Source organism: Podarcis pityusensis (assembly GCF_964106645.2).
Source record: "Podarcis pityusensis genome assembly, chromosome: 4".
NCBI classification, from domain to species: Eukaryota; Metazoa; Chordata; class Lepidosauria; order Squamata; family Lacertidae; genus Podarcis; species Podarcis pityusensis.
The window spans coordinates 95,811,451-95,839,232 of record NC_138027.1 but is presented as its reverse complement, the minus strand read 5'-3'; the positions used below and the strand labels follow the sequence as shown (position 1 = coordinate 95,839,232).

Genomic DNA, 27,782 nt, shown 5'->3' with positions numbered 1-27,782 from the left:
AAACTACAGCAGAGATATGGAATCACAGAACTGTAGAGCTGGAGGGGACCCAGGGGTCATCTAGTCCAACCCCCTGCAATGCAGGAATCTCAGCTGAAGCATCCGTGACAGGTGACCCTCCGTATAAAGGCTTCCTTCTCCATGCGCAAACAAAAAACGACCCGGTGGGGCTGAGAGAGCCGGGAGATCTGATTCCCCCATCGCGATCGCGGGACAGAAACCAGAGCTAGAGGCAGAGAAACGACAACAGGCGCTCTTGCCAAAAGCGTCCGGGAGGTTTCCGCACTGAGCATGTGCCCGACCCCTCGGCATGTGACGGGCTGAACTGCGCTCAGCTGACCGCTGGGCGGGCGAGAGAAACGCGGAAGCGGAGCTGGCCTGCCCTGCGCCGCTTGCTTTCTGCTTGCGGGGGAGCTGCGTCATGGCTGCAGGCGGGGAGCCGCCGCGTCTGTGGCTGCCGCTGCTTTTGCTGCTGCAGCTGGAGACGCCCTGCAGCTCGACGTGCGGCTCTCCGGGGCAGCAGGGGTGGCCCGTGCCTTACAGGTGAGAGGACGGCGTATGGGGAGGGGAGAGGGTCGTCGGGCAGGATCCCCCCCCCGCGGCCGCCTACTATAGCACTTCCAGGGGATGGCAAGAGAGGTTTGGGCTCCCCGTCCAAAAATTAGGATTTGCAAGCATCCGGGCTGTGCCTAAAGTGGAACAAAGGGGTTGCATGCAATACTGTCGTTCAGGTTTGTGCTTGCGCAGGAGAACTTTCCCCTCCTCTCCCCTGCCCCCCCCCCCCCAAATCTGGGGGACCCTCTGAACATATTTGGGGAAGGGTGGTGCCAGGGGGAGGAAAAGAAGAAGCCTTGTTGTGTCAGTGGAGCTTCAGATGTCCAGAGTGGGATCATAGAATTGTAGAGCTGGAAGGGATCCGGGGTCATCTAGTCCAACCCGCTGCAATGCAGGAATCCTGCCTACAGGCATCCCTGGGTGGTCTCGAAGCACCAGCCTTATGGTTAACAGCCAGGTGCGAGCAATGCAGGGTTCCAGATGGGACGCTTTTTCGACACAGATGACTCATGGGCATGCAGTGGTGACTTGTCAGGGGCTGAGCAGTCTCAAAATGGGGAGATTAAGTATAATTATGGGATGTAGCTCTGCGAGAGAGAAAATTCAAGAGATGTCCAAGCAAGAGATGACTTTCAGTTTATGGCCGTTTCTTTCTTCTAATCTGAACTTTTGGGTTAAAATGAAAATTTTTAAAAAACAACACATTTATTTATTTTAATGCAGGCGTTTTGATTACCGCCCTAAAACAGATGCCTACTGCCAGGCTCGTTACACTTTCTGCCCAACTGGCTTTCCCATTCCGGTGATGAGAGATGACGATGTCCTGGAAGTATTTCGGTTACAGGCGCCTGTCTGGGAATTCAAATATGGAGCTCTCCTTGGTCATATGGTAAAGTGACATGCGGCTCCTCCTCCTCTGTTTTGTCAGCCTTTTGCATCCCAATTAACCTAGATTTCAAAACGGGCAATACAGAACTGACATTGTTAATTTGATTAACTATAGACCGTGTAAATATATTCAGAAAACATTGTTTACCACTTCTCTGGCAACAGGAGAGTGTTAGAAAATGTTCTGAGAATTTTTAAGTAACAGCTTTGAAAGAAGCAATCTTTAAATGGCACTTTCAGGGCGATTTTTATTTTTTGTTTTATTACTATTCCTGGCTAGTGCCAGTCACTGGCATGTGACAGTGATTCACCCCCTCCTTCCAGATATTCAGCGTGTAAAAGTTTCTATGTTCGTGCAGAGAAATCACGGGACGTCCACTTCCTGGAACTGCGCCATTTCCCCAGATTGCTTTGTTATTTTATGGCATTCATAGTGTTGCCTTTCCTGCCATCCAAGGCATGTTACAAAAAACCCCAGTACGACAGCATAATTGGCCAATTAGCCTTACGAGCTGTGCAAAGTATGGCTCACTGATTCTCATAGTTGCTTTTGTTTTGGAATTTGCAATTTCTAGATTGTGGTAGCTCTGTGAACACTTACCTAGGAGCAAAGCCAATTGAAACTTAAGCATGATTTACTTTTGAGTATGCATGCAGTGGGTCAAGCTCTTACCCATGTGTAGGCAAACTAAGGCCCGGGGGCCGGATCCAGCCCAATCGCCTTCTAAATCTGGCCTGCGGATGGTCCGGGAATCACCATGTTTTTACATGAGTAGAATGTGTCCTTTTATTTAAAATGCACCTCTGGGTTATTTGTGGTGCCTGCCTGGTGATTTTACATGAGTAGAATGTGTGCTTTTATTTAAAATGCATCTCTGGGTTATTTGTGGGGCATAGGAATTCGTTCATTTTTTATTTATTTTTTTCAAAATATAGTCCCCCACAAGGTCTTAGGGACAGTGGACCGCCCCCCTGCTGAAAAAGTTTGCTGACCCCTGCTCTTACTGTTCAATCCTCTGTGTGTATACTTAGACTCACGTCTCAATTGTATTTAGTGGGGCTTACTCCCATGTAAGTGTTCATAGGATTCTAGAGCAGTGTTAGAAACTCAGATATGTAAGCTAATCGCCAGATGGCACCTGACACCTAGGTTATGATCACCACGATGGAATTTCTCGGCAATGATTTTTTTTTTTTACACTGCAATTTATTATTCTTATTATTCATTTCTGTGCCGCTTTATAATTAAAATTGAAGCATCCAATAAAACAATCCAAAATAAATTGCAAGCTTCCAGGAAAATACTTCAGATCCTTTCCCCATATTTATTCACCTATTTAATTTATATAGCAGTAGTGCTCTAGGAAGCCAGGGTGGTGCAGCGGTTAGAGTGTTAAACTAGGACCTGGGAGCTCAGGGTTTGAATCCCTGCTCAGTCATGAAGCTCACCTTGGAGCCAGTCACAGCCTCTTAACCTCCCTCACAGGGTCATGGTAAGGATAAACTGAGGAGTGGGGTGAACCATGTACTTCTTGGAGAGAAAAAAGGGGGGATATAAATGCTGTGAATAAGCTCTTCTGTGTACCTGCTTAAGAAAGCTGGAGGGGTCAGCCAGATGGAGATGTCAGTTGCCACCACATATCTATCATATGCGATGGACCTGTAAAAGTCCATAAAAGGGTAAAAGAGTATTGGGAAATAATTCATAATGAATTGAAAAAAATGTTTAAAAGTACTTTCCCAAAAAAACCAGAGTCCTTTTCGTTGGGGGAAATTCCCAGGTGTCAAAAAAGGTTATTTATGTATGCCACTACTGTGGCCTGTGTTTTGTTAGCCCAAAAATGGAAAAGGAGTGAAGTCCCAACTAAAAAAGAATGGCAACTTAAGCTGATGGAATATGTGCAGTTTGCGGAACTAACATATAGAATAAGAGAACAAGAAGAACATATGTTTAAAGAAGATTGGAAAATGTTTATTGAATATATGGAGGAAAACTGTGTATATTTGAAAACGTGGGCAGCATTAAGATGAATTCAACAGTGTAAATAAGTTTTGATGGATGTAATAATGGAATACTGAATGGATTAATTTATATAAAATATGCAGGGATTTATGTTGTGCAAAATGAACCATGGAAAGAGAGGAAGGGAAATCATTGATATTTTAAGGTTGTTTAAATGAATATTATAAAATGTAAAACAGAAAATTTAATAAAAATTATAGGGGAAAAAAGAGAGATTTCAGTTGCCAACCCGGCATCCAGAGAGCTCCATGTGGTCGCATTTGGACCCGCGCCAGCCGTAAAACGTGCCTGGCTAATTTCTAACACTGCCTTGGAGCAGTAAGGGGAAACCTGTGGCTTTTCAGATGTTTCTGGGCTGCCAGCTTCCATTGTCCCTGACCATTGCTAGGTGGTGCTGATGAGAGCTCTGGTCCAACCAACCACACTGGCTCCCCACCCCTGAGTTAGAATCCTTACAGAGAGAAAAGAAATGTGGAATGATGAACGAAGGCATGCCTTCACTTGTGTTGGTTATTCCTTTCTTTTAGAAGATCATGCACGACGCTGTTGGTTTCAAGAGCTCCTTATCGGGGAAGAACTACACAATGGAGTGGTATGAGCTTTTCCAGCTGGGGAACTGCACGTTTCCTCATCTCCGGCCCAATTTGCTTGCCCCTTTTTGGTGCAATCAGGGGGCCGCCTGCTTTTATGAAGGAATAGATGACGCCCATTGGAAGGAGAACGGGACCTTGGTTCTGGTGACCACAATCTCAGGTAAACATGCAAACATTCTCATGGAGCTTGTTGACGTGGGTGAGATTCAGAAGTTGTTGGTGCATGATGATTATTTTGGGCTTGGTTCAGGCCAGTAAGCAATCTGAGCGTGTTACTGTATATCCATATACCGTATTTTTTTGCTCTATAAGACTCACTTTTTCCCTCCTAAAAAGTAAGGGGAAATGTGTGTGCGTCTTATGGAGCGAATGCAGGCTGCACAGCTATCCCAGAAGCCAGAACAGCAAGAGGAATTGCTGCTTTCACTGAGCAGTGATCCCTCTTGCTGTTCTGGCTTCTGAGATTCAGAATATTCTTTTTTCTTGTTTTCCTCCTCCCAAAACTAGGTGCGTCTTGTGGTCTGGTGCATCTTATAGAGCGAAAAATACAGTATCTTTGCAAATTGTCTGCAATCCTAATCCCACTTTTCTGGGGAAAATCCTTGCTGAAATTAATCAGACTTTCATTTGAGTAGATGTGGTTAGTGTTAGAATTCCTGCTCCGTGTTTGCAGTCATGGGATTGTTGTCTATCACATGATGGTATGATGTTTTGACTCCACAGAGTGGGAAGTGGCAGAGACAGGATGTTTGTGTTACTGTGTTCCATGAAGTGGGACTATTGTCCTTTGTTCTTTTGCTCTTTGCTGTCTGATGCTAGAGAGAGAGGGAGCCATGTTGCAGTGCTCCATGTGTGTTTATATGTAAATAAAGTAGATTAGCCAAAATGCTGAGTTGCTGAGGTCTGTTACGCAAGATGCGCAAACTCTGTGGAACCCTCAGTGTGCCGATGTCTGTTGGCATCAGTCGCTGTGATGTTCGGGCTGAAGAAAGCTTTTGAAGCTCTCGAACGATCAACCAGGAGGGAGAGAACATGCCAGTCAGGCATGTGTCTCTGCCAGGGTCCTACTCGAGTGTAGGCCGAACTCCTGATAGTTAGAGCCATTCCTCTGTTTTCTGTGGAACTGGGAAGATCTCCAGAGGTCTTCAGATTTGAACACTTCGTGGACACAGATTCTTTGTCATCATGTGCTTACACCAAGCATTCTGGTGTTCCTTCTGAAATAAATTTCAAAAAGTGACTGCTATGCTTGCATAGGAGCATCAGCCCAGCTTGTCAGGGAACACTGAAAGCCAGTGGGGTGTAGTGGTTAGTGCGTCGAACCCTGGGAGACACGGGTTCAAGCCCATACTCTGCCATAAAGCCAACTGAGAGCCCTTGGGTGTCTCTCAGCTTAACCTATACTTCACAGGATTGTTGTGGGGATTAAATGAGGAGGGAACTATGTACGCTATGCTGAGCTGCTGGGAAGAAAAAGGTGGGAAAGGCTGCAGAATTAAGCAGGTTATTTGAAAGCACAGATAGTATTCAGCTGTGCAGATATGATTCTCCTATCTCCTTCCCGTAGTGTGATATTGTGTTTTCTTCTTCTTGCACAGGAGCTATGTTTAATCAAATGGCAAAATGGGTGAAATATGACAACGAAACTGGCATTTACTATGAGACGTGGATGGTCAAAGAGAGCCCGGAGGAGCAGGCCAGAGTGTGGTTTGAGCCTTACGAATGCTCCAAGTTTGTCCAGAGGACATACCAAAAGCTAGCTGAGCTGGGGGCCATTTTTAAGAAGATACAAACGAATTACACCACTATTACACTCTTCAGTGCAGAGCCCGTCTGCTTTGGAAATGAAACAGCTATATTTGGACCACATGGAAACAAAACGCTAGCTCTGGCCATTAGAGACTTCTATTCTCCTTTCAAACCGTATCATTCCGTCAAAGAGTTCTTTCTAAACCTCTTGAGGATATTTGATGAAGTGGCTGTGGACCATCAGTTTTACCTCTTCTATAACTTGGAATATTGGTTTCTGCCAATGAAATACCCTTTCATGAAAATAGCCTATGAAGAAATCCCATTGCCTCATTCAAACAGCACAAAGTTGGGCGTGTAGTTTTTCGTAATGACTTTTTTTTTTTTTTACAAAGACCAAAAAAAAAGCAAAATAAAACCCCCAAACCCATTTTATGCTGAGTTGCCTCAGATGTCTTTCAGGCTAACAAAGATGCCCGAAACTACTGGGATATACCTGGATTTTTACTAACGCTGAAAAGGTTATCTGCACAGGGAAATGAATGAATCAAACCTAAGCTATTTCACCTTTAACTGTGTGAGGGAATGAGATTCTTTTCCAAGCCTTCAATTTTCCTTTGACTTCCAGAGACACTTGATGTATGCACTGGAACCAATGTGGGTGAATAAGGGTGGTAAATAATTATGGTAAAGTTCTCATTATGTGCCCTGTACCTGATTTGAATGGTTGCATTTAAACGTGGGAGCAGCCCTCCTGAGTGATTCCCCCACCTGCTATTTTCATTTTATTACCCTCACTGTAGCACTCTGTAGAGCAGGCATCCCCCAACCTTTGGCCCTCCAGATGTTTTGGACTACAATTCCCATCATCCCTGACCACTGGTCCTGTTAGCTAGGGATCATGGGAGTTGTAGGCCAAAACATCTGGAGGGCCAAAGGTTGGGGATGCCTGCTGGTAGAGCTGCAGGAGTGGACAGGAGATTCAAGTAATGCTGGCACGCAGAAGTATGTGGGGAAAAAATGGTTTTCAAGGATGCTTACTAAGCCATTAGCATTGGACAATCACATAGAATAGAAAATAGGAATGTGGCTGCACATACATTCCTAACCTTGAGGTCAACCTTAAGACAATTATGGGGATCTGCTTAAGCACTTTTAAGTAGCTGCTACTTACTCCAGGTGTGTTAAATTTATAGGTTGCTGCAATTCTAAAGGATGTTTTTCCTGGATGAATGCCAGCTGATCTGTGCTGTTGCTTGAACTACAAAGTTTTTCAAAATAGGCTCAATGAGTTGGCAGTGTCAATTTGTGTGTTGCAAAACTTCTAATCACAATGAAGTTACGTGCCTTGCTTTTAAAAATATTTCTTGCTTTGGATTAAAATTTCATGTCCTTTGTTCGTCCATAATCCCTATAGTTTGGATTAAAGTTTTTAATCCTAAAGCAGATCCAAGTAACTACTGACCCAGAGGTCTTATCTCTATAACTGGGACAGTTTGTGCCAGTGTTTTACATCTTAAATGGAAACTTGGGTTAGTGAGCGTAAAATCCTTGGGGAAGAGCAAATCGGGTCTGGCTGTTTAAACTGGCCTAAGGAATAGCACTGTTCAGTATTGGCCTATCTAGCAGATAAGTATGTATCAAAATGAGCTAAGTTTTTATTTACTTAAGACAATTTTTTTACTGTACAGTGGTACCTCGGGTTACATACGCTTCAGGTTACAGACTCCGCTAATCCAGAAATAGTACCTCAGGTTAAGAACTTTGCTTCAGGATGAGAACAGAAATTGCGCGGCGGCAGCAGGAGGCCCCATTAGCTAAAATGGTGCTTCAGGTTAAGAACAGTTTCAGGTTAACAACAGACCTCCAGAACAACCTCTCCAGGAAGGTAGATCAGAGTAAGTTTCTTTAGATCTAAGCCAACTTTATAGAACAGAAAGGGAAATCACATGGAGGAGGAACACTCATTCATATAACAGAAACCTGGATAATATTAGCTTTGCTCTGCTGCTAAGTTTATCCTGATTGCTATGGGGTAGGGAGAAAGCAGCCATTATTAACAATACTATAATGAAATAGAAAGGTAAAACAGGCAGCTACACAGGGGCACTTTTCAAAGTATCAAGATGCTCATTCACACAACCGAAAATAACACCATAAGGATGGAAACAATATTACTTAATTTTCATTTAAAAAACCACCCAGAAACCAAGTACATTTTAGAATCAAAAAGGACATTTAAAGTGTTATTTTAAACAAATTCAGATAAAATCTGCCTATTCGATAAAGATCTACAGAAACTTGTATCCTATTCAGATGTAGAGTCCATTGAGCAAAATGTTCTTTGAATCATAGTCTTACAGTTCACTCTCATCTATACGTCTGGTATATTTGGCAGTAATTAAAATGGGTACATTTTTTAATTACAAGAGGATCCTACACTCAAAATATAAAATCCGTACTTTTTTTTTATTTGATGGAATCTTAATAGAAAGTGCATGCAAAGTTTTATCACTTACTCTGTATCACATCATGGTCTTTGTTGGATTTTTTTGAGAAGTAATACTTCTGAAAATATCAGAATCTGTCCAGGTAAACATGTACAAAAACAGGTGCCAAAATGTGTTTCTGATTCAATACATAAAGTTGCTGGTTTTTTAAACGTTAACGCTTTTAATTAAAGGTATATCTTTCTTCGCATACCATGGAATGGGTCCTTAGTCAAACCTTAAAATGTATCCTGCATTACCACTTAAACCTTCACTACGTCTGCCTCCCACACCTTCAGGTTCCTTTTAAAAGCTTGTTTAGACTCTGGCATAGTGTTTTCTTGGCCTAATTTGTGTAGGCCTTCAAACCTAGTCTTCATTACTCTGGAGACGTTTCTCTTACTAAATACTGCTGGAAGAAGAGATTGCTCAAAGAAATATTTCAAAAATATTTTTGGTGTAGATACAAGCTACACACTGCACCACACTTCAAGTTCATAACAGCAATGCAGTAGGTTTTCTTGGCAAAATGTGCTAATGCTGAAGAATATGGAAGCGGTGCCATTATGAAGAATGGGACTAATGCAATTTTATACTTAAAAAACACCCAAACCGGTATACCTGAAGGAGCATCTCCACCCCCATCATTCTGCCTGGACACTGAGGTCCAGCGCCAAGGGCCTTCTGGCGGTTCCCTCACTGCAAGAAGCAAAGCTACAGGGAACCAGGCAGAGGGCCTTCTCGGTAGTGGCACCCGCCCTGTGGAACACCCTCCCAACAGATGTCAAAAGAGAAGAACAACTACCAGACTTTTAGAAGACATCTGAAGGCAGCCCTGTTTAGGGAAGCTTTTAATGTTTGATGGACTATTATATTTTAATATTTTGTTGGAAGCCGCCAGGAGTGGCAGAGTACAAATAATTTTTAAAAAAATTATTATTATTATTATTATTATTTTCCCTCTAGATCTCAAAATAGTTTTGAAATGGAGGAGAGCATTACAGCCAGTTTCCCATGTAGCAATGGGCGAGGGGAACTGCCATTTGTGGGACTAGTTTAAAGACCACTGGATTAAGTTGATCAGTTCTTTTGATCCTGACTGATAGCAGAAAGTTTTATAGCTCTTCTTAGACACGAGTGGTTTTCGGCACACGCAAGGCGACTTTTCCCTTCTAACAACACCACCCTCAAAATCATCTGAACCATCTGAAAAGTCATCCTTTAGGTGTGAGAGGTGGCTGTTACAGAAGGAAAATAAAACTGCTCAAGTGCTTGTGCCTCTCTAGACCCTGGCCTTGATCAGTAACCAATCTCTTTTGTACCATCAGCTAGGAAAATACAGCTGTTGTTCAGGCATGATGGCAGCAACCACCCACACCTTACTTGCCCTATGTCTTTCTGGTAGCAGTGGAGTCCAGGCAATAATTACTTTCTTCTTTACACTAAAAACCATTTATTCCATTTAACTATTTTGTACAAACATTTGGCTTTGTTTATTATTGAGGAAATACAAACAGCGTAATTCCTAAAAGTAAATGCTGTAGAACAGTTAGACCGGGGGCGGGGGACCAATCTTGAGCCATAATCAATATACAGCATACTCCTCCTATAATACTTCATCTTCCTGAGCTTTAATAATACCTTAAAACAGGTTTATGCACAGATTTTAACACCCTATAAACGTCAAATTTAGGTCTTCAAAAGTGCAACAAATAAGCTTTTGAAAAACTCATTACTAGTAATTTTTACACACAAAAATATTTTCTAAAGTGATTTAATAAGCATTTTCTATATACAATTCAACTATGTAGGCTGTATTGCTCTGTCTTCACATGTTGTACCTTACATTCTGTTGTATGTAATCTGCAATTCCATAGGATAAATAGCTGAGTATAACATGGCCCAGGTAGCGTTAGTAACTCCAAGAGTCTACAAGAAAAGTGACCTTCCACCCTTTACAAATTGTACTTCAGCCTGTAAGGTCAATTGCAGTTCCTAAAGTTAGTTTAAATACTGACATTTATCAGAGTAAAGTCTGAGCTACAGCATCTGAACATCAGTTCACTATTTTCAGTTTCTACATACATTTAGGTAGACCCTGTCTCAAGAGGGGGAAAGTAAACTAAAAAGTTTTTTTATGGGCAAGTGTGTCAGAACACCCTCAGTCTCCCCTTTTAAATGTTCATTTTAGAAACCAACATTAAGTAGCACGTGAGTTTTCTACAAGACATTACAAACTACAAATTAGCTTATGTTATTAAGCTGCAACATGGTAGGCTCAAAATGTAAGGTGCCTTCGTCAGAGACTACCAGGTGGGCATCATGTCTGGAAACCAAACTCTACCAAGATGTTTTGACACTTCCCAATGAATCTGCTCCAAGCTATACTTCTGGTCAGGAATCAAGACTTCCTCCATTATAGACAACTGAGACAGGCGGCCACCACACATCTTAACAAACTCCACAAAGGCAGTGCAGGAGACTTCGCACTCCCCAAGGCCAATCGCTGAGAGATTCTTACAGCGCTCTGCAATGCAAATCAACTCTTCATCCAGTGGCCGTAATCCATTGGCACACACCACCAGTTCAACCAAGCGAGGGCACGTCATCCCAACCCGGCCAAGCACTTCTTTGCTTACTGATCTCCCAAAATAAAGGTGAGTGACTGGTATTTCGTATCGGAAGAATAGATCAAACTCTTCTTCGTATAAGAAAAAATACATGACTAAGTTCACTTTGGGAGAATGTTTGATGAAAGCATCCCAACTGCTCTTTTCAATTGTGTGGAAGTGCGTCTGTCCAGGGTTTTCACTGACTACATCAATGCGCAAGTGTTCCAATCTGACGTGTTTTTCAGAGGACAAAGCAAGGAGGAGCTCATCACTTAGCAGGTGGTAGTTCAATGCCAGCTCACGTAAACCATGACACTGATCAGCCACACAGAGGATACCTTGAGAAGAAAAGAAAATGTTAGAATGTGAATTCACTTCCAAAATGTCTCATCATCATCATCAGTAGTAGTAGTAGTAGTAGTAGTAGTATACCACCCTTCATCTGAAGATCACAGGGCTGTTCGCAACATTCATACTATGACTCAGCGTGACATTCAAATACAGATTTTTGAAACAGCTGTAATTGATTTGGACAACTGACTCCTAACACACAGTAGTCAAGTCTATACATGCAGTTTATTAAGCCAAATTGTACATGAGCCAAGTATCCCCATTCCTCTGGTACAATCCAACACTGCCAGGGCAATTAACCAGCATCTATTATGTCACACCACCCTATCCTTACGTGCTTCTCAGAGGGCCACAATTCAGAACTTCCTGAACTAATCATAGTCTCCCAATACACCCAAGTGAGAAACTATGGAAAACACAATCAGAATAAACTGGGATCATAAATCACATTTTGAAAATGCTGTAAGATCCTAGTTTGTTCTGACCCTGCAAACCGTAGTTTGACACTTAGAATATACTAGGAATCTATTATTAACCCAGAAACTGTTGAACAGCAATGCACTGAAAATGGAAGAGGAATAGAGTAGTGTGAACATACAGGCACAAGGCTCATTCATATCTAGCCTTAGAGACGCATGTCTGAATTGAAGCAACACGAAAGCCAGAATGGTCATTTTACTTCTTCAATAGGACAGCAGTATTTGCACTGGTTACATAAGCTTCTGCTGCAAACCAATGAACACCAAAACAGTTTAAGATTCAGTTAAGGCAGCTTAAACCTACCAAAATAAACAAAAAAATTAAAATGCAAACAAGTATTTCCATAGGTTATACTATATGTAGTCAAACAATTATGATATAACTGAATGTGCTAAGGAAAAATAAGTGATAATAATTCTGACATAGACTGGACAGTAAAAAACTAATTTAAGATAATTACACTTAGATATTCTAAGAGTAAGCTCACCTGCTGGAGAAACATGAGGACAACTGCTCATCTTCAACAGTTTCAGAGTATCACTGTTGTTAGCTACTAGGACCTTAAGAGATGGATCATCTACTGGTGTATCATCTATCTTAAGTGAAGAAAGCGATTTGGAGTTTACAAACACCACAGTCAGTGCAGAAATAAAGTGTGACTGTAGAAAGGAGAAAAAAATAGAGAAATCAAAAAGGAAACTTTATACCCACAATAGAAAATGTATTTCACCCACAAAGAAAATCTGGACAATGACTCAAAATGTTGAGCAACCAACCTATTTTTCAGCTGCTCCTAAAACAGTACATAGATATAGGCTAACTCAGTTTATGAATATTTATCACAAGTTCACAGTTTGCCACTCATCTGGAACAAGCTAAGATTGCCTCCAGCAAGCACCAAAAAAGGCACATTTTAACAATAAGCGTAGCTTGTGGCTTGGAAGAAAGCCAAGACTGGATGTCCCAGATTTACACTGAGCTGCCTTTCTTTCGTCTACTGCAAATAATAGACAGGCTTTACCTCAGTAAGTACAGAGTTCTGCCAAAAATTTAACGCATCCAATTCCACTTGTGCCAGCAAACTCCAATCAGTGCAGTTGGGGAAACAGCCAAATTAGCGTCTGATGGCTCTGCTGAATGTCAGAGAAACTGAACTGAGCAGAGGGGCCTCTCAGCCCTGTGGGTCAGTTGGCCCAGGTGGTCTCCATTTGCCTCCCCTTCAACCCATGGAGTGGTAAGCAAAATCGGGGGTGCGAGGTAGCGGTTTTCATTGTGTGAGATCTACTTCTCTGTCTGGGTTTACCCTCTCCAAACTCAAAATGGTTATCTTCTGCTCACTGGGAACCCTGGTTCCTTCATCAGCCTCTCTAAAAGACGGCTTCCCAGATCTGTTCACCATGGCCAGCAGATTCTTGCCTCACCCTGGCAACAGCCAGTCACTCATGCTCCTTCCAGGAGTTCACCTCCTTGTTCCCCTTTTGCCGGGATGGACCTCCAGCCAGTAGCTTTCCTCTCCCTCAGCCCACCTTCCTCCAGGAGGATTTGAGGCCTTGTCAAGCAGCAGTGCCTGCAGCAACGTCTGGTTTCAGGCATTTCCTACCTAACTGTTAGATGCAGAGGGGAAGCTGCAGGACTTCCCTGCCTGAAAGCTCCATTCCCTGCCAGCACCTTCTCAAGTTCCTACTGATGAGTCCAAGTCCTGTCAACTGGGGCCCTGGCTCTCTTAAGCAGGAAACACAGGGTGCAGCAAGGTCGTTCCTGGCAGCCTCTAACACAGAACAAAGCTTGCAATGCTCACTTTCATCATTGCTGCAACAACCAACACAGTGACAGAAAGAAACAGGGTGTGGGCCGATGGGGCACGCTGCATGGTTTGAAAAGGTCTGAAATAGGATCATCACGAAGGCAAAAAGCTTTTCACAGCACACACAAGGAACTGACAAATTCATAATTTGTTGGTTGATCAGCTTCCCTTCTAACAACCTATTTTTTCAGTAGGATCAATACCTTTGGCAAATCCATGAAGCTTGGTCGAGCAGTGGAAATTAGTCCTAGTGTTTTTAAAGAACAGTTCACAAGCTGTGATAAGATGTCACAAGCTGCTTCAGCCGATTCCTTGCTGCTGTCCACCTTAAAAAGGAAACAAACACACAATGGATGCAAATACCACTCCAAACACTGAAAAACTCTCTAAGCTGTTTTATTTAAAACCTTCATACTCTACCTCTTCATGGACTTACACACTTTTGCTATTATTAACTTTGCTGCTGCTACAAAAGATCAGACGAGAAAAGTAACTCCATTTTAGGACACACATATGTTAAATGTTAGGTAAAGTATTCTAGCTATTAGTTGTCTCTAAAAATTTATCAGTTATAGATAGAAATAGTTACTCATTATTAATTAGCTGTCATTCTTAAGAAGGTACAAATGAGACATGCAAGAAGAATGCTCGTGTTCTACATTTCCAACTCAGTCGTTCTCCGCAAGAAGGGCACTCCACCTGTCTTCCATTCTTCTTTTCAAACCGTTTCCAATAAAACATTACATCGTATTGAATAGTGAGCATGTTCACTCCTCTTTGGCATTCTATTTTTGTGGGGAAGCAATAACTTCCCCTTAGGTTTTTAAAAATACTTCTACAAACATTAAGAGTTCTCCCAAACATGCTGGTATTTCCTTCTTGGTTTCTCAGTATCTGTTTTTGCTACAATCCCGGCAGCACTTGCTACTTGGAAGTTTTCTCTTGGGAGGAATAAACAGCAACTAGCCAACAAAAAACAAAAATTCTTCTAGATAATCCATCATGGATTTATGACATAATCTTTATTCACAGTGCCTAAGAACTACACTGGAGACTTGCCGAGATGAATATTTTCAGGAATAATAATTATTTTACATATTTGGCATTTTTCAGAGGAGGGACGTATATATGGAGGTACCATGAAACTAACACTGTGTGAACCATCACAGTAGTATGGTTCATATGTAGCACCAAACCATAGTTTGGCATTAGGCTCATACATTGCAATTTCTTCTCTTTTTCCTCTCATTGTGCAATCCAAATGGCAAGATAGACTTGTGCTTGCTGTCCAAGTCAAAATGGCAAAAATGGTTTTATCAGTGTTTGTTTTTATGGCTTGGAGGGCAAACTGAAACCTTCTTAATTTGCCAGTGTTAAGTATAATGAAAAACTATGTTAGCCAGGAGATATCTAAGTGCAGGGAAAAAGGAATGGGAAAAAACCCATGGCTCACCCATGCAATGCCAAACCATGGTTTCAAGGTAAGTGCCTAGCTGTTCTTTCAACCTACTCATTATCAGTTGATCGTTTGCAGTCATGCTCAGGCATGCTTCGCAGCACTATGATTAAGATTGTAAACCTCTTGAATTATTCTTAGTTGAGAAATCATCTAGCTTCAAACAGGTGGACTAATCATTTAACATTTTTCACAACAACAAAATGCCAATAGGTAATTTTATGATAATTTGTTTAACTATAAAATTACAAATGAAAGCTTTGGCTCATCATTAGAAAGAATAGCCACCTTAAAACTTTTTTCATTCCTCCTTACTGTATTGTACCCAAACCAAAGTAGCTTCCAAAAATAAGTGTGCCCTTAATTCATAGACAAAACTACTTCTTTAGTTAATTAGTTAATTCTTCTTTATTAATTAAAATGATTAATTTGCTGCCTAATTATAACACATTTCTCCCAGAACTCATGAGAAATCTCCCTCGAAATGTCAGTGGCTACCTGAAGTTGAACAGAGAAACAGAAACACTAAAAAAAAGGTCTGAATATGCTTTGTAATGCAGTTTTCTTAACATCCTTACAGACAGTCAATAATTATCTGTTTTACAGAATATGAAGTTTGTGTTACTGAAAAACTGTTCAACAAAACATTCAACCTTTAGTGTGACATGAACAACCAGGATTGATTTTCTGTGAGCCTCAGGTTCACACATGCTCCTCCTTTCCTCTCCACCCATGTAGTTTGGGAGAAGTTCAGAAGCTTTTGTTTAATTGCAGTTTGTTGTGCTGTTTGAACTAACAAAAAGGTGGTTAACATTAAATGCAGCTACAGTTACTGAAGCTGGCTTGATTAAACCACCCATAGAAAAGAATCTGAACTCTTGCCTGGTGTCACAGTGATGCACAACCATCTCAATCCCATCCTTATTCAAATACCCTGATGAAGAATACGAAATATATGGGCTCATATAACCCCATCTCACATACAAGTGCATCTTTCTGAATCTGACTAGATCTCTTTAAAAAAACTCTCAGGATACCATATCATTCTGAAGGAAAGCAAAACAAGGAAGATAAACATTATTATAACAGGTTGCATTCCCAATAATGAACACAGTGATATTTTAGGAGGGGAATCTCCTGTCAGTTTAACTTAAATATAAGAAGATGTTATAAATAGTGAGAGAATTAACAGACTGCAGTCATTTTCAAAGCAAACTTGTAATACGAGTCTAGCAACATGGACAGCATGAAGGGAAGTTAGTCATGGACAAATTATTCTCAGGAGATTTTAGTTGTGACCTGTGAGTATGCCCTGGGCTCACTCAGGAGGAAGGGCAGGATATAAATGGAATAAATAAATAAATAAATATTAATCAATTCACACACATAAAAATGTTACAGTTTCCTGACATTCATGGGTTTTTCAGTCTAATTTGCATGAATTAAAAGGAGTGTCTCGCATTTCTAATCCTTAACTTGGAACCTACCCTTCACTCTTTGACCACAATGGGGCTTTCTTGTTTTAGCTTCTCCTTTGCAGATCCCTAAAAATCTGCCACTAAGAACTAAGAAACATCTTCAGAACAGAGCAGCACAGAAGGAAGTAAAAATTGCAGCCCTCGTGGAACTGTACCTTTTAAACCAAACCCATGTTCTTCATTTTACAATGGCAACTGCATTAGTGCTTTTCCTCAGTAGAACTGCCCTCTTTCCCTGCTAAGGGAGCTGGAGTAAAGCAAGCTGGGGGTCAAGACAATGCCAGATGAACCAGAACCATCTACAATCTATTGTTTGAGGGGAGACCGTAGGACATTTATGTTGTGATGAGCGGCAGTGCACTGGGACTAGCGCCAGAAAGATAGAAGGAACAACTATCTCTGTGCTGAAACAGCAACATTAATTTAAAGTCCCTGCAACATGAACTCTCTCTTTGGAGACTCTAAAGCAGGTGTTGAGGGAAGTTGAATAGAGAAAATTTAAGTCCTACTGCGCCAGTGGAACCCTGCTGGTGCTGTATCAGTTATAACATGAAGTTTTTCTTGTTAAATGTTGGCACAGCATACATCAGGATTAGTTTTCACCATGCTTGAAATTAGAATTTTCAGGTAGACACTTAATAACTCACTGTAGAGCTATATACCAAGTTAACTGGATACTATTCGCTTATTTGATTCAAACAATAACATACATGCAGATGTAAAGCTAGAAATCGCTCTTCTGTGTTCTCTTAGTTTGCAACAAAGATAAGCTCTAAAATTCATTCTCAGTTTCTATTTTAGGTATTAAATGACCAACATGCAGGTTCGGAATGAGGTTCATTTTAGACCCTATCACTGCAGGAAATATTGCTACTTACAAAACATGCTTCAAAGATTTTCATTGTTATAGTAATGATTTGTTTTCTCCTATTTTCCTAATGCCAATTACCGTATTTTTCGTCCTATAGGGCGCACCGGCCCATAGGACGCACCTCATTTTTTTGGGGGGGGGGGAATGAATAAAAAAAAATATTCCCCCCCCCCCCGCCGCGGCTACCGCCCCAAGCCTTGCAGACACTCGCCCGAAGCACGGGGAGCCCTCCGGAGGGCTCCCTGTGCTTCGGGTGACAGGCTGCCGCCCCAAGCCTCGCACGCTCGGCGGGACCTCCTGCCGGGCGCGCAAGGCTTGCGGACACTCGCCGGGGCTGCAGGCTGCTGCCCGCAAGCCTTGTGAGCCCGCGGGAACTCCCGCCGGGCTTGCAAGGCTTGCGGATAGCTTCCTGAAGCCTGGAGAGCGAGAGGGGTCGGTGCGCACCGATGCCTCTCGCTCTCCAGGCTTCAGCGAAAGCCTGCATTCGCCCCATAGGATGCACACACATTTCCCCTTCATTTTTGGAGGGGAAAAAGTGCGTCTTATGGGGCGAAAAATACGATAACTGGCCAGACAGGGAGCAGGCCGGAAATGTTGCAAATATGTGCAGTTGCAGAAAAGCCAGCAATTTATGAAGTATTCAACTGTCTTTTTAAAAAAAGTTATAAAACTGTTACCTTGAAGCTGACATATTGTAGATGATTGGAATGTCTTTTAATAATTTGCTTGATGAGTTCTGGATGGGTAGCCTTTAAGTAAGATGTAGCTGGCTGATTCAGTTCAAATTCAAAGCACCTCCATAATTCAGGCATGTGGAACACTTTGTTCCACACACGGCAGACTTGGGATGCATGAGCACGATCGAGAAGAGGCAAATACTGGAACACCTGCAGCAGAATATCTGGAATGAGGCTCCCCCAGTCAGGGCCCTGAAATACTCCAGCAGATTCTTCATCTGTAATTTTCACTTTTTTGCCATCTGCTATATTCTCATCTGATAAATGATTGCTGGTCTTGCTGTTTTTTCTGCCTCGTTTCATTCTATCAAGAGAAACACATTTCAGAATATATTAGCTCTACAAGTTAAAAGAGCATTTCCAAAAGATAAACAGTTCTCTCTTACTATAAAGCCTCCAAAATTAAGTAAGATCTGAAAGCAAAACCTCCAGAGGTGTGGAATAATTTCTTTTTTTCCATGTTAGGAACATTGATCTGGAATAGATTTTTATAATGCCATCTTCTCAAATGAGACTCTCACAATGGCACTACAGCTTTTGAAAGATACTATGACAGACATTATATACACATATATAATATACATTTAGTCTGCAAGGAGTCGAGATACCAGCAATATAACATATTTTGGAAATTCTTCCTTAAAATGTAGCATGCTGTGAATCTCCAGTTGACTTTCCAAAGGTTTTCCCATTGAGACATCTCTATATTGTGACCAAAGTCTTGGGCCCATTTGACCATGGCTGATTTAACCTCCTCCTCCTCCTTGTCTTGGTTACTGCTCAAGAATTGTTTTGGGTGAAAGAAATCATAAGCCTGGGTTCAGATGTAATGCTAAGCCAGCAACGGCTTGATTCCCAGAAGGAGTCGGAGAAGAGTGAAGCATCTGCAATTTTGGCAGTGTGCAGTGTCACAGTATGTTCACATTTAAACAATAATTTATCTTAACTATAGTTTGACGTGATGTGTGAATCATATCATTTATTCTTACTTTATGTTGCTCTTGAAGCTTCTATAAAATCAGTAAAAGGCATAGGATCAGCTACGAAGGCACTTTTCTGTTGCAGGCTTCAGATATGGGATTTCAGAACAAATATGGGACTGACTATCCAGGTTACATATCAAACAGTGGAAGGTGAGGTGAAATGAACAGAATATTTTCATACTCAGGCCATTACACCATTGTTGCAGCTACCTGACGTAGCAGAAAGAGGTTTTACTATTCTTAGCATAGCAATAGAACATTTTTCGGTTTACCATTATTGTGCTATTTCGAAAAATCATTGTCTAATTAAGCTGGCTGAACTATGTATAAAGCAGTAATTCATACAATATTTGTTTATGGCAGCACCAGTATATGCCCTCACCCTAAGCAGTTATTTGATGGCACCAAAAGTCTTAAGATCAGACTACAAGAATATCAAATGAAAATTAATTTGGGTGCAGTCTAAATAACTAGTTACAATACAATTGTACTGACAATGACACTATTCAATCAACACTTTTAAAAGGGGTGGAGTGAGGACTAGGCTTTAGTGTGCTTTGAATACACCTCTCTCAGTTCTGCCAACATGTTGTTTACAGTGTGCAGACTCAGTTACACAGAAAGGAGCCAACCCATTGCTGTACACCTCATTACCTCTAGGTGTACTGTTTGCAAACAGAGGAAGGAAAACATCACTAGAATTTTGAGGTTGTTAATCACCTTTGACACTAACAACCTTTAAGAACTAGATGATTTTTATTGAGTTTGCTGTGTTGTACTTATTATTCTACCCAACAAACTGTCTTGGGCATCTACAAATAAATAATTCAAGGCAGTGCAGAGAACTACTGTCAAGAAAAAGGAAGAGAAACTCCACAGGGTGCAGACTCCAAGGATTAATACTTGTATACAAATATTTCTAAAAGAGACCCCAAGGATTACTACCTATATACAAATATTTCTAAAACTACAGCAGTTACCACTCTGAGACTTTGAAGTGTTTTTTATATCTATCGTAACTTTACTGACACTGTGCAATGGCATTTGGGTGCTTCAACTTTCTTCTGGTCACTCTTCATTTCCTTTAAAAATTTTGTAATGGATAATTTGCACCATACAGTACATTTACAAATATGACGCTGAGTCTTAGCTGTGCAGCTGGCAGAGTAGGTATGTATGATAGGTATAGCAAAGTATGTGTTGTGCTGGTGGGGGGAGGGGGAGAGAAAGGTTTGGCAGAAGTGTCTCTAAGGCCTTACAATACGCTTCAATGAGGCACAGCATATTCGTTAGGCAATGTGGGCAGCAAAATGCAGTAAAACGCATCTCTGTGAAGAGCTGTTTAAAGGTTTGTTTTTTAAAAAAGAATACAGTGGCACCTTGGGTTACGAACTTAATTCATTCCAAAGGTCCATTCTTAACCCGAAACCATTCTTAACCTGAGGCACGCTTTCACTAATGGGGCCTCCCACCGCTGCGCAATTTCCGTTCCCATCCTGGGGCAAAGTTCTCAACCTGAGGTACTACTTCCGGGTTAGCGGAGTTTGTAACCCAAAGTGTTTGTAACCCAAAGCGTTTGAAACCCGAGGTACCACTGTACTTTGTTTACGGAACAACTTTCCCTCTGAAAACCGGCCTAATTTTTATGTCACTGCAGGGCAATGTGGTTTTTGTTTGTTTGCTTTTACATCTGGATATATTTAATCCACAACTTACGGGTGCAGCTACTGGGTCTTAGTTGAAAGGAAAGATTGGGGGGGGGGGGTTTGAAACAGACAAACAATTGGGATAGCTAAATCGGTAGAGCATGAGATCCTTCATCTCAGGGTTGTGGGTTCGACCCCCAAATTGGGCAAGAAGATTCCTGCATTGCGGGGCTTTGGGCTAGATTTCCAACTGATTTTATGAATGACAGCAGGAGCTGGAGAGGCGAGCAAACCCCCTTGGGGTGGGAAAAATTGGTTTGATGCAAACGATTTTTAGACTGGGAGCAGCGTTAAGGTTTTGCTTATTTGCTGATTAGTGGGTCAGAGTAGCCCTTTGTTCATTATTTGAGAATTGTTAAGGCTGCTTGCTACTATTGATACTCCCCTCCCCCCCCTCCACAAATGATATGTTGTAGTTAATATTAATGTATTATATGATTCCCCCCTCCTTTTCCCCTATGATATTATGTATTGCAAAAAAACTCTTTGCTGAAAGTCGCTGGGCTAACCTTTGGGTGAAAAGCAACTAGTAAATTGTTTAATAATAATAATAATAATAATAAATATTTTACGGTTTTGTCTTGTGGCTTGTTTGCTGGGGATTTTTTTTTTTAAATCAATCGGCGTATAACTCCCTCCCATCCGATGTCACTTTTAGAAGACACCTGAAGGCAGCCCCTGTATAGGGAAACTTTTCAATGCTTCATATTTTCTTATGTTTTTTATGTTGGAAGCTGCCCGGAGTAGCAGGGGCAACCCAGTTAGCTGGGCGGGGTGCAAATAAATTATGATGATGATGATCATTATTACTATCCTCACCACCGTCACCTTAAACGGAATAAATAAATGCAATAACATAAAACCCAGCGCGTGGCGGCCACGCCTGCGTGGAGCGGGGGGGGGGGGGCGAAGGGGGCGTTTCTCTCCCTTCACGGCAGCGCCGCTACCGGGGGCGCCCAGAAACCCCCACCCGGCCCGGCCCCCCATTCCACCCGGCCCGCCGGGGTCACCTGTCGGAGGCAGCTCCCGTCCTCCGCGTCGCTTATCCGGGGCCTCTCAGTCCTTCCTGCCGCCGCCGCCTCCTCCTCCGCCGCCGCCTCCTCATCAGCGGCCCCGCCCGGCACAAGCGGGGGGCCTCGCCAAGAAGCCACCAGGCCCGCCCCGCTCTGGTCGGCAGCTGAGGGACAACAGCCAACCGTTGCTTGTTTACTTCAAAATGGCAGCGCTCGCCTGACACTGCGACGGGGCTGGCCCTCAACCGCGCATGTGCAGGAGGGGAGGGGCGGGGTTTGCGGTTGCGGCCCCGCCCTCCTCTCCCGCTACAGAGCGCGCGCGCGCTCTCTCTCTCGCACCCAAACACAGAAGGCCGTAGAGGCAGGTTTCCTAGAACGTCCCACCGACGGCGCTTCCTAGACTTTCTCGACGCTGTCACGTCGCCGAAACGCGGGTCCCCGGCTGTGGTTGGACTACAGCTCCCGTCATGCCTTAAGGGCTGGTCCCGCTTGCATAGGCATGATGGGAGTTGTAGTCCAAGCGCAGCTGGTTTGAGGAATAACTGGCGGGAAAGGAAGGGCGAGAGGGAGCGAAAAAGGGGGGAGCTGCTCTATTATCATTATCATTATGTGAAGGAGAGATGTAGACATTCGGCTGCTTAACACAGGAGCCCAACTAGAGGACCAATGCTGCTTCCTAGGTTGAAAGCGCTTGCAATGTCCCTGTTGGTTTTCGTGAAAGAATTGTGGGGATCTTTAAAATTCTTATTTTGAAAATATTAAATATATATTGTTAGATTAAATTTTAAAAGTAAGAAATAGAACCAAGTCACACGTTCAAGATCTACAGAGCCCTATACCAGTGGTAGCTGGTAACATTTTGATTATGCAGTTTTTAATCTTGGTGCTTCTACCACAAAATATGGCTTGCCCAGTACTTTAAGAAAAGTGTGCCATGATATATGTGCAGAGTGCAGTTAGTTGTCTCCTCTTTAAAAAAAATAAAAAATCAGTTATTTTCTGCAACACCAATGGAAGAGCTTTCATGTATGAGGGCCCAAGTGTGATTTTTTTCAGACACATTTGACTCCAGACCTCGTTTAGAAACTAAGCTGTACAATTTTTGAATTCATGGATCGTTTACATCTATGCTAAACACGGCAAAAGCTTTTACAATGCAAAGAAAGCTTGCTTCCAGTTGTGTGCAGCTCCCCACCCCACAAAAGAATCAATTTAACTATTCATTATCCAAACACTTTTTAAATTAAAAGAACAAAGTATTCCAGCCAATAGACAAAAATAATGGTTATGTTTGAATGAGGCCACATCAGAGCACAGCAGAAGATATTTGAAATGCATGGCTCAGTCTGGAAAATGTGAAGTAGTAATCTCTGCTTATGTGTGGAGCTCATCACACCAGACTGATCATGATCAGCCTCTGTTGTGTCTGAATTTGGAAAAAATATATTCCAGGTTTCAGAAGACAGGCTCAGAGACAGAGGCCAAATTTTCATTGTAGAAATTCACTGACCAGCTCACAAAAGAAGCTAGAAACAACAGTGACAGCACTTTCCTCCATTTGTGTGTGTTCCAGATATATCCACTGCTACGGAATAGGCTTTTTCCAGAGTGCTCAACTTCCTAATATTTATTATTTATACCCCGCCCATCTGGCTGGGTTTCCCGGCGGCTTCCAACAAAAGATTAAAAATACATTAAAACATCATGGGCATCTGATGTGGTTTCCAGAGTGCCTGACATGCATCGGAGGGATAAAAGCATCCTGGAGAATGAGAGATTGGTAGATCACGAGGCTCATCTAGTTCAACCCCCTAGAATACAGGAATCTGTTTGCCCAAAGTAGAGCTTGAAACCAGGACCCTGAGATTAAGAATCTCATGCTTTACCAACTGAGCATTTTGAACGCTGAGTGGGAAGATGGGTGGGGTGATGACTCCAGGAATACCCTTTATGAGTGAACTGATAAAACAGGGTTGTTTGGTGGAGGGGATGTTGTGGGAGGGGGTAAAGGTAAAGGGACCCCTGACCGTTAAGTTCAGTCGCAGACGACTCTGGGGTTGCGGCGCTCATCTCGCTTTACTGGCCGAGGGAGCCGGCGTACAGCTTCCAGGTCATGTGGCCAGCATGGCTAAGCCGCTTCTGGCGAACCAGAGCAGTGCACGGAAACGCCGCTTACCTTCCCGCCAGAGCAGTACCTATTTATCTACTTGCTACTTGTTCTTTTACAAACTTTGTACAGTTATCGACTGCATACACTTTGGTCCTAAAACAACTTCATTTCAGAAGAGGAACCGAAATAACTCAGGACGCAGCAGGGCGGGAGGTTTTGTGGCATAAAATGATAAAGGGTGTGGTTTTTTTCTAGATTGAAAAGGAGTGTGTTTTATTTGCTAAAGCTCTGCGTCAAAAATGATAAGGAAAATAGAAGTGTTTTCTTACCTCAGTAAGAACACCCTTCAAATAAATTCATTTTCGATACAGTTAAGAGTTTCCACTCTCAAATAAAAGTTCTTTCACATTCATTAGACTTTCACTGTATAAAAATGTACAGCGGCTTTATTGACATGTACATTCCATTATGTTTACAGCTGCAAGATATGAGGCACACTCAGTATTGCACTTCATTAAAATTTCAGGCTCAAACATAACCCAGAAGTTTAAATGAAACTGCTGTTTACAATTTAGTAATTCTTATACAGGACAAACATTGATATTTTATATATACAGCGTGATACTGGTTACATTTATGCCTTCCTAACACTTTAATAACAGTCTAAGAAATAAACCAGAATATTCCTTTTTTTCCACCCCTACCCGTGATGCAGTTACAATTGTACAGGATTACAAAAAAGTCAGTATACAATAATCAACTTTTTCTTCATCTGATATCCAGCATCATTTGGAGTCCACGGAAACAGAGCCTCTTTGACAGCAATTATTTATTTGCAAGTGTCCAATGCTTTGTAGCTGATGCACGTAATGGCCACATGCAAACACCTCACAAGTTTTGATGTCTTGGGTCATAAATGTCACTTTCCCCAAAGCAAGGATTATGTACATGGTATTTGGCATCCATCTTCCCGTATAATGTTCCTTTTTTCCTGTGTTATCAAATGGTCCCATCCTCATTTTAATTGTGGTTTATAATGAACTCAGGACACTTGTGGGATGACAGCAGCTTTGCTCTGGCAAATTAAAGGACTATGGACTAAAAAGTATGTGCATTTCTGCAGACGCCACAGCCTAGTGCAAATTCCTCGCCAGTAGGTGGATGGACTACATGAAGGGGACATTCTGTTCCTTCAAGCTGCTTGCTCTTGGGACCTGCAAAAAGGTTTAAGAAGACCAAACAAAATCTGTAAAACATTGCACGAGCACCTAGAAATTTATAAAGCTACACCACTGAAGGGTTCAAATCTTTATGCTAAAGGTAACCCACCCATCCAACCAAATAGAGAGAGAGAGAGAGATGACCATATTGTGCATGGTGCTTCTCTTCTTGTGGAAAGAAAGCTGTAAGAATCCCCTGGCATGAGTAAAAATTGAATACTTTGACAAATCAGGTGACATGCAAAACTGAAGGCTTATACAGGGGGCAAGCATTTAACACAAACCTCTTGTCAGAAGGGAGTTGAAGGGAACCACAAAAAGTCTATACTTTGTGGTCTTGGAGACTAAGAAAACCTCAACATTGAATTTATGGCTTCCTAAAGGGTTTATGTTACTTCCCCCCTCCTTCCGCCCCCATTTTCTTGACCCAGGAACACTGATCACACATTATAGGATATTTGTAATTCCTTTTCTTCATGCATGTACCAAAAGGTACTGTGAAATTTGTTTGAGAAGGGAGGGGACCATTTTGCTACTGGTTTTAATGTGATTGCTTTGCTTATTTGGGGGAATAAAACATCTGATATTATTTTCAAATAACTCAGCCTCCACGCATAAAACTGAACATAATTATGAAAATCTGAACAGGAAATACTAATCTGTGCAAGGATCTGTTGTAGCAGATCCTGCTTAAAGACTATCTGGCATGCTACCTACTTTTCCAAGAGTTTAAAGCTATTCCAAGATACCTTTAACTACCATTTTAAAATGTTACCTGCAGGACAATGTGGAAGTTCTTCTTTAGGAATGCTAGTCATTCTTTGGAAGTCGTCATGACAAGCATTGCAAAAATGGGTTGTCCCAAAGCAAAAAAACACGGCCACCGAGCAGCAATAACGACATTTGTACTCTAGAAAATCTGTACCATGTTTAGGACACATCTGTGAAAAAAGGGGGAAAACCACAGGTTAAGCTAACTAGCGTGAGTTAAAAGCTGTTTTCCTTTGTACATTTGTGGTGGTGGTGTTTTTAAAAAAAGCAAAGCAAAAGTGTTTTCCTACCTGAGCCCGTGAAACATCAGAGCAGGCACCACAGATGAGCTCTCTAGGATCATAGTCATCTCCCTGGCCAGCCTCAGCATCACAACGTGCTTCTCCACCAAAATAGGCCTAAGAGGGAAAACATACAAAAGACTATCAGGACATGGAAAACTGAAGACAGTACAGTGGTACCTCTGGTTACGTACTTAATTCATTCCAGAGGTCCGTTCTTAACCTGAAACTGTTCTTAACCCAAGACACCACGTTAGATAATGCTGCCATGCTACTGCTGCATGATTTCTGTTCTCATCCTGAAGCAAAGTTCTTAACCCGAGGTACTATTTCTGGGTTAGCAGAGTCTGTAACCTGAAGCATCTGTAACCTGAAGCGTATGTAACCCGAGGTACCACAGTACAGTTAATTTACAGCATCTCAGAAGTAAATTGATTTGCAAAGAGGAACAGATGAAATGTTATTAGTATATAACAATATTTTTCTATGCGTGTATCTATAGATCTCAAGCATAAGGGTGGTTCACTATTGGCGAAGTCTTATATTTACCAGGCTAATTTTGGATGTGCTAACAATTAAAGCAGAGGGTTTCTACATTTCAACATCCTTGTTTTGGGGTGGAGGGGGGGTTTGTCAGGGATAGCAAGTAGTCAGGATGTAGTTTCATAAGAAACAGAGCATGAATGGGAAACTAGTGGCCCCTCCAGATGCTGGAAGAAAGAGTTCTTGCTTACTTCCTCTAGTCACTTCTACCTTTCTGAAAAATGTCCCCCAAAAGATGTCACTGTTCAGAAAGAGGAGGTGAATGCAACCAGGAGCTGAAGAAAAGAGAGCTGCTGAAGTTTACATTATTAACTGAAAATTACCAGTAGAGGGCTGAAAGTCTTTTAAATGCTTATTTCAAAAATAAAGCTGGAATTGAAAAGGTGCAATCATGGAATTGTGTTTTAAAATATTTTTGCACAGTTTAGATCAGCTTTTTACCCTGCATGGAAGATTACAGTGGTACCTCGGGTTAAGTACTTAATTCGTTCCGGAGGTCCGTTCTTAACCTGAAACTGTTCTTAACCTGAAGCACCACTTTAGCTAATGGGGCCTCCTGCTGCCGCTGTGCTGCCGGAGCACGATTTCTTTTCTCATCCTGAAGCAAAGTTCTAAACCTGAAGCACTATTTCTGGGTTAGTGGAGTCTGTAACCTGAAGCGTCTGTAACCTGAAGCGTATGTAACCCGGGGTACCACTGTATATCTATTTCTGGCACAACTGACAGAATTTTTTGCAGCACCAAAGTGACCCCTCCTGGGCAGTGTGTACTGGGGTCCTGGGCTGGCCAGAAGACAGGACCCCACTCTCGGCCTTGCTGATGTGGTCCAGAGGAAATAAAAGCAATACAGCTGGCACCAGCTTGGCTGCAGGAGTTGCTGGAAGGACGCATACAAGATACCATCTAACTGTTTTAAGGACTCCGCCACAGATTTGTGTAGGGCTTACTCCTTAGCCTTTTCTCCCCCCCCCCCCCCCAAGATATCCTGCAAGGCAGCAGGTACAGATTTTCCCTCTGGGTTTACTTCCAAAGCCTTTCTCACAAATGGGTGTAGCCGCAAGGCAGCAGA

At 42.2% G+C, this 27,782-nt stretch overlaps 3 protein-coding genes across 3 annotated transcripts in view; 1 reads left to right on the top strand and 2 right to left on the bottom strand.

The window, feature by feature from the left end:
• Positions 1-340: 340 nt before the first annotated feature.
• CLN5 (CLN5 intracellular trafficking protein) lies at positions 341-8,505 on the top strand. Its single transcript, XM_081003239.1, has 4 exons — positions 341-543; positions 1,279-1,444; positions 3,994-4,219; positions 5,658-8,505. Exons 1-4 carry the CDS (start codon positions 422-424, stop codon positions 6,167-6,169), a joined length of 1,026 nt encoding a protein of 341 aa, XP_080859365.1. The 5' UTR covers positions 341-421; the 3' UTR covers positions 6,170-8,505.
• A 1,259-nt stretch (positions 8,506-9,764) lies between these two features.
• FBXL3 (F-box and leucine rich repeat protein 3) lies at positions 9,765-21,990 on the bottom strand. Its single transcript, XM_081003176.1, has 5 exons — positions 21,786-21,990; positions 18,027-18,390; positions 13,748-13,870; positions 12,228-12,399; positions 9,765-11,247 (listed from the first exon to the last, which is right to left on the bottom strand). The coding sequence occupies exons 2-5, from the start codon at positions 18,387-18,389 to the stop codon at positions 10,604-10,606; spliced, it is 1,302 nt and encodes a 433-aa protein (XP_080859302.1). The 5' UTR covers position 18,390; positions 21,786-21,990; the 3' UTR covers positions 9,765-10,603.
• Positions 21,991-24,310: 2,320 nt separating this feature from the next.
• MYCBP2 (MYC binding protein 2) overlaps positions 24,311-27,782 on the bottom strand; it is a 138,863-nt gene continuing 135,391 nt past the window's right edge. Inside the window, exons 81-83 of the mRNA XM_081003345.1 lie at positions 26,180-26,287; positions 25,894-26,059; positions 24,311-25,112 (exon numbers count right to left, since the gene is read on the bottom strand). Coding sequence (XP_080859471.1) covers positions 24,997-25,112; positions 25,894-26,059; positions 26,180-26,287 — 390 coding nt within the window. The 3' untranslated portion in view covers positions 24,311-24,996. The remainder of the gene's footprint in view (positions 25,113-25,893; positions 26,060-26,179; positions 26,288-27,782) is intronic.

Coding starts and splice junctions, on each gene's coding strand:
- CLN5 (XM_081003239.1), top strand. CDS start 422: ATGGCTGCAGGCGGGGAGCCGCCGCGTCTGTGGCTGCCGCTGCTTTTG. Junction 1,445..3,993: donor GAGCTCTCCTTGGTCATATG/GTAAAGTGACAT, acceptor CCTTTCTTTTAG/AAGATCATGCACGACGCTGT. Junction 4,220..5,657: donor TCTGGTGACCACAATCTCAG/GTAAACATGCAA, acceptor CTTCTTGCACAG/GAGCTATGTTTAATCAAATG.
- FBXL3 (XM_081003176.1), bottom strand. CDS start 18,389: ATGAAACGAGGCAGAAAAAACAGCAAGACCAGCAATCATTTATCAGAT. Junction 12,400..13,747: donor GCTTCATGGATTTGCCAAAG/GTATTGATCCTA, acceptor TCCTTTCTACAG/TCACACTTTATTTCTGCACT. Junction 11,248..12,227: donor TCCTCATGTTTCTCCAGCAG/GTGAGCTTACTC, acceptor TTTCTTCTCAAG/GTATCCTCTGTGTGGCTGAT.